The following is a 6,000-nucleotide window of genomic DNA, read 5'->3' as shown; positions in this document are numbered from 1 at the left end:
GGGGGTAATTCCTGTCCATTTGACTGAGGAGTCACCCTTAGCGTGCCACGTCTAAGCTGTAGCTTACGGTTTATCTCCCCTTGGCTCAGCCTCAATCCCCCACCCCCACCACCCCCTTTGCCCAATGTTTACTTTCCTACATCCCGGCTTAGAATATAGTCAGAGGCAGATGGGGGCGTTAGTCTCCAGCGTGAAGGCGAGAAAGGCATTTAAGGGGCGTTGCCATTAGGGTCTCACTCGGCGCCCGCACGGCTCTGACTCCTGTTTGGATTGTATGCGGTGTCATAATCGTCATCAGAGTCGTCCGAAGGCTGTGGTTCGAAGCAGCCATCGAACTTGCGCCGCAGACGTTTCTTGAGCTGGAAGGTGCGTACACCCGGGCCTATAGTCTGGGTGTATTCCTGGGCCTTGAGCTTGGCGTAGTAGTCGGAGAACTTGTTGAAGAGGATTGAGATGGGCATGCCGTTGAGGATAATGCCAAAGGAGATGCAGCCAAATGCCACGCAGCGACCCAGATAGGAGATGGGCACCACGTCACCATAGCCCACAGTGGAGATGCTCACCTGTAGGACGAAGAAGGAAATGGTCTTGTTGTGTTCATCTCAAAGAACATTTTAGTCAAAGCCACATACTATACAGAACACCAGGAGTACTCAACTACTATTAGAGAAGGTCTGGTCACACAGATTTCTGAGATGGCAAAGGTCCGGATGGATATTGTAATTTATCATCATCGTCACAAACCCCCACATCGCGACCCTTGTGACCCCAAGCTGTTTAAACTGTTCACACCCCTCTTGTTGGCAGAGAGAACAAATTTGCTGGAAATTCAACACATATTTTCATGTCTTATGTGTGTTCATGTGATACCTAAATTACTCAACTAAATCAATGTGGCCCCCTGGGGGTCGAGGCCCCTGGTCACGTAATCTGGCCATGATAACTAAGATTTTGATAGCTGGATAGCCTAACTATACCCATTTAGCTAACATGGCCAGTAGTTAATCAAATGGAAATTTCTGACAGGTTATAAATAGCACTCTAAGGTCTGTCAGTGAATAACATTACAAGAGGAAAAATTCCCATGCACTAACAAATTAATTCCACCTTGTGCAGCCATTCTACTATTACAACTCTCAACAGCAGTAAGTTGAAAGCCTGACTGAGTTCCTAAAAAAAATATTTATACATATAAATCAGGACCCGCTGTCCTTATTGACCCCGTTTTAGTCAGGTCTGCCAGGTGAGTATGGCTGCGCTACAGCCTGGTTTATTTTGCTGACAACGAAAAGACAGAACATACTGTATATTTTCACTTGAATCAGAATCCAACCAAGTGAAGGAGACAAACCTTGAGAATAAGCCTGATACTAATCTAGGTAATTATGGTAGTTGATCATGATGTTAGTTACAGCACAAGTCATGTACAGTATGTCAGGTCCGGAAATACTTCTGGGAATAACAAGGACCAATTCAACCTCCAGGGATCCAACTTTTCTAATCAGTCTGTAAACCATGGCTTGAAACGAAAGGCATTACATGGCATTAGACAAGATTAGACACGTAAAAGTTAACAGCTGCCTGGAGATAAAGCCTATAATGTCCTCCACCAAAGAGGAAGACACACAGACTATGATGCATGAACACAATGTCATGCCCCATGCATCCATCCATACATTATCATACTCTGAAATTCAAAACTAAAGTCAGCAAAGTATTTTTGTCATCACTCGCAGTTGGTCGTGAAAATCCTTGTTGACCCTGTTTCCTCATGATGAAAGTGAACCACAAATGTATCCTTTATATATACCGCCACTAGCTACATCAATTGAGAGAGTTAAAATATGAGGTAAAAGGCTGAAAAGGCCATACGCAAATACAGTGCCTTTAGAAAGTATTCATACCCTTTGACTTATTCCACATTTTGTTTTGTTACAGCCTAGATTTTTTCTCATTCATCTACACCCAATACCCCGTAATGACAAAGTGAAAACATGTTTTTAGACATTTTTGCAAATTTATTGAAAATGAAATACAGAAATATCTCATTTACTTTGTAGAATTACCTTTGGCAGCGATTACAGCTGTGAGTGTTTCTGGGTAAATCTCTAAGATCTTTCCACACCTGGATGGTGCAACATTTGGCCATGTATCATTTTCAAAAATCTTAAATCTCGGTCAAGTTGGTTGTTGATCAATGCTAGACAACCATTTTCAGGTCTTGCAGATTTAAAGCCAAACTGTAACTCGGCCACTCAGAAACATTCACTTTTCTTGGTAAACAACTCCAGTGTGGTTTGGCCTTATGTTTTACGTTATTGTCCTGTTGAAAGGAGAATTCATCTCCCAGTGTCTTTTGGGAAGCAGACTGAACCAGGTTTTCCTCTATGAGTTTGACTGTGCTTAGCGCCATTCCGTAGATTAAAAAAAATATATGTATCTTAAAAAACTCCCCAGTCCATAATGATTACAAGCATACCCATAACATGATGCAGCTACCACTATTCTTAAAAATATGGAGAGTGGTACTCAGTAATGTGTTGTATTAGATTTTCCCCAAACATAACACTTTGTATTCAGGACAGAAAGTTAATTGCTTTGTCACATTTTTTTGCAGTATTACTTTAGTCCCTTGTTGCAAAGAGGATGCATGTATTTGAATATTTCTATTCTATACAGGCTTCCTTTTCACTCTGTCAATTAGGTTAGTATTGTGGAGTAACTACAATGTTGTTGATCCATCCTCAGTTTTCTCCCATCACAGCCATTAAACTATAACAGTTTTAAAGTCACCATTTGCCTACAACTGAGTTAGTAAGGGTGCCTGTATCTTTGTAGTGACTGGGTGTATTGATACACAATCAACAGTGTAATTAATAACTTCACCATGCTCAAAGAGATTCAATGCCTGCTATTTTATTTTTACCCATCTACCAATAGGTGCTCTTCTTTGCGAGGCAACCTCCTTGGTCTTTGTGGTTGAATCTGTGTTTTGAAATTCACTGCTCGACTGAGGGACTTTACAATTATCTGTATGTGTGGGGTACAGAGATGAGGTAGTCATTCAAAAATCATGTTAAACACTATTATTGCACACAGTGTGAGTCGATGCAACTTATTATGTGACTTGTTAAGCACATTTTTACTACTGCACTTATTTAGGCTTGCCATAACAAAGGGTTTGAATACTTATTGACTCAGGTTTAAAAAAAAATTGTGAACATTTTGAAAAAAGAATTCCACTTTGACATGATAGGGTATTGTGTAAGCCAGTGACAAATGCATTTCAATTTAATCCATTTTAAATTCAGGCTGTAACACAACAACATTTGGAAAAAGTAAATGGGTGTGAATACTTTCTGAAGGCACTGTACATTATCCAACTCAGAAATTAAAAACAAAAGTCAGGGAAGTATTTTTGTCATCCTTCCCCGTTGGTCATGAAAAGCCTTGTTGGGCCTGTTTCCTCATGATTGAAGTGAACCACAAACAGGAAATGGATCCTTTATGTATGCTGCAACTGGCAACATCAATTGAGAGAGTTCAAATAAGAGTTAAAAGGATGAAAAATCTATACTAGAAGTGTCAATGAACAGGAATGCCATATCATACCATAGAAAAATAACTGAGATTTAGGGCATATTATACAAAACATATAGAGCCCTCAAACTCAACTCTGCACTTTGAAGACAATTCCACAGCTTTTTTTTCTCCATTGTTCCCCTCTAATCAAGCATTGATTTAAACCTGGGACACCCGGTGGGTGTAATTAATTATCAGGTCGAACAGAAAACCAACAGGATCCGGACCTCGTAAGTTAAGAGTTGAATACCCCTGATATGGAGTTTGAAGTTGTTTACTCACTGCGGCCCACCACCAGGCATCAGGGATGCTGCTGAAAGGGGTGCCTGGCTGGTCCAGCTCCACAGAGTGCATGAGGGCCGAGAAGGTGAAGATGCCCATGATAATGAACAGGAATAAGCAGCACACCTGCTCTCTGCACTGCCGGATGGTGAAGCCAAACGCCCGCATTCCCGTGGAATGCTTTGCCAGCTTGAGGATGCGAAAGATGCGCATGAGCTTGACCACCTTGAGCACCTTGCTGACTTTGCTGACCCTGGCCATGGTCTTCAGGTCCTCCTGGGCACCAGCATCATCAACATCTGTGAAAATCTCAAAGATGATCTGGATGAAGTAGGGCATGACGGCCAACAGGTCCACAAAGTTGAGGCCGCTTTTCACAAAGTGTTTGATGTCGCAGGTGGTGAGTAGCCGCAGGAAGTACTCAAAGGTGAAGAAGACGATGGAGACGATCTCCACACACTCCATGTAGGTCTTGCCGTAGATAGTGTACTTCCTCAGCTCCTTCACCGTGTTGAGTGTCATGGCCACGATGGAGATGAGGACGAAGAGGCTGGAGAACACGGCGAAGCCCTTGGCCGCTAAAGAGGAGTAGGGGTTCTCCATCAGGTCCCAGAGGGCCTTGCGGAAACCTCCCAGGAACATGGTCTTGAACATGGCCTCCTCATCCCTGTGGGCCGGCTTGATTTCGTCGATCAGCTCCTGGTTGACCTTCAGGCCATCTTTGATCTCATCCACCTTCTCCTCAAACAGCATGCGGCAACACCTCGGAGTGTCCCTCATGCGGAGACCCCAGAAGTTCATCTCCTCCTCGAAATTGAGGGGACACAGACTCTCCATCACCCACATGACGTTGCTGCAGTAAAAGTGGAAGATGTAGTGGAAGAAAGTGGGGTCCCGGTCAAAGAAGAACTCATTTTTGCGGACGGAGTAGTCGTCGCAGAGTGTCATCCTCTTCACAGGATCGGTACAGAGGGCCAGAGAGCCAATCCTGGTTTTGGGGTAGCGGAGAACCAGATGGATAGGTATGTGAAAGACTCTCCCACCGACATTGATGGTGACTATGTTGGATTGTCTGGCGACACGTTTTTCTTTCTCCTCCCTTTTCTTCTCGGGCCCGTTCTCCTTCGGGATCACTGTCTGAGTAGCAGGGTTGTCCAGGTTGTCCATGGACGTCCATGCTTTCACAGAGCTCTCCTGTGCAAAGGGGAAGGTAGCGTCTGGTTCTTCAATGCTCTTGGATAAGCTGGTGTTCAGCTTCACGCTGGCAAACAAACTGGAGCGCCGTTTTTTCAGCTTTTTTAGGTGATGAGGGTTTTTTGAAGGTTGTTCCATTGTACGACCCCTCAGAGGGCAGGAAATGTTTTGAATTATCAATCCTGCTCACCTAGTGAAAATTAAATCAGTAAAGACCTTACCAACAAATCCAATATGTCACACGTTTCACATTCCTTGACACAAAGAACAACAACGGCAAGACTTTCTTCTTCCTTTTCCTTTCCTCACAAATTCAGCAGGGAGAGAAAAAGCTACTCCGTGTTTGATTCAACGTGCAAGAAGATCAAGAGCATGAGTTGGGGATTCATCCTCCTCGCTGATTCTCTAATCCCATTGCTGTTCTTTCTGTCCTAACGGAAGTTAAAAATACTGTCCGGGAGGATTAGTGTTGTGATTTAAGGATTTGGTGCTGGGAGGAGGGAAAGGCAGAGCAGAGACAGCAGTCACCCATTTGTGACAAGGCTATTAAAGGCTTACAGGTACATGCAGTTCAAACTGAAAAGGAATCCCAGTAAACGACAACCTTTGTATAACTTCACATCTATGCCTTCTCCAACCTCCACTTTTTTCATGTGAATCACACGAGAAACCAAATTTGGTTGCAGTTTTATCATGCAGATCACTTATTTCCCCCTTATTCCCCTCTTATTACACTGGCCTAGACGGTATTTATACCTTAAAGCAGCAAGCTGCAGTTGCTATATCCATTTTTGGACTTAAAGCCCCATGCAGTCTTTGTAATTGTATTTTTAAATCATCACTGTATGTCTAATAAATCACTGTGTGTTTATTTAATGAAAATAACTCCACATACTGTATGTATTTTTTTAATCATTTATTTCCCTAAGCCTTGTTTGGTCC

General features: G+C 43.0%; 1 protein-coding gene across 1 annotated transcript; it reads right to left on the bottom strand.

Moving 5' to 3' along the window:
• Positions 1-233: 233 nt before the first annotated feature.
• si:rp71-39b20.4 (potassium voltage-gated channel subfamily V member 2) lies at positions 234-5,196 on the bottom strand. The gene is made up of 2 exons (XM_038963301.1): positions 3,865-5,196; positions 234-563 (listed from the first exon to the last, which is right to left on the bottom strand). The coding sequence occupies exons 1-2, from the start codon at positions 5,194-5,196 to the stop codon at positions 234-236; spliced, it is 1,662 nt and encodes a 553-aa protein (XP_038819229.1).
• Between the last annotated feature and the right edge of the window lie 804 nt (positions 5,197-6,000).

Source organism: Salvelinus namaycush, chromosome 25 (genome assembly GCF_016432855.1).
Source record: "Salvelinus namaycush isolate Seneca chromosome 25, SaNama_1.0, whole genome shotgun sequence".
Taxonomy (NCBI): domain Eukaryota; kingdom Metazoa; phylum Chordata; class Actinopteri; order Salmoniformes; family Salmonidae; genus Salvelinus; species Salvelinus namaycush.
This window is presented reverse-complemented; position numbering and strand designations above follow the sequence as displayed.

Excerpts from the sequence above, each read along its gene's own strand:
- si:rp71-39b20.4 (XM_038963301.1), bottom strand. The coding sequence starts at position 5,196 with ATGGAACAACCTTCAAAAAACCCTCATCACCTAAAAAAGCTGAAAAAA. Across the intron at positions 564-3,864 it reads ATGCCTGGTGGTGGGCCGCA|GTGAGCATCTCCACTGTGGG; the intron begins GTGAGTAAACAA and ends TTCGTCCTACAG.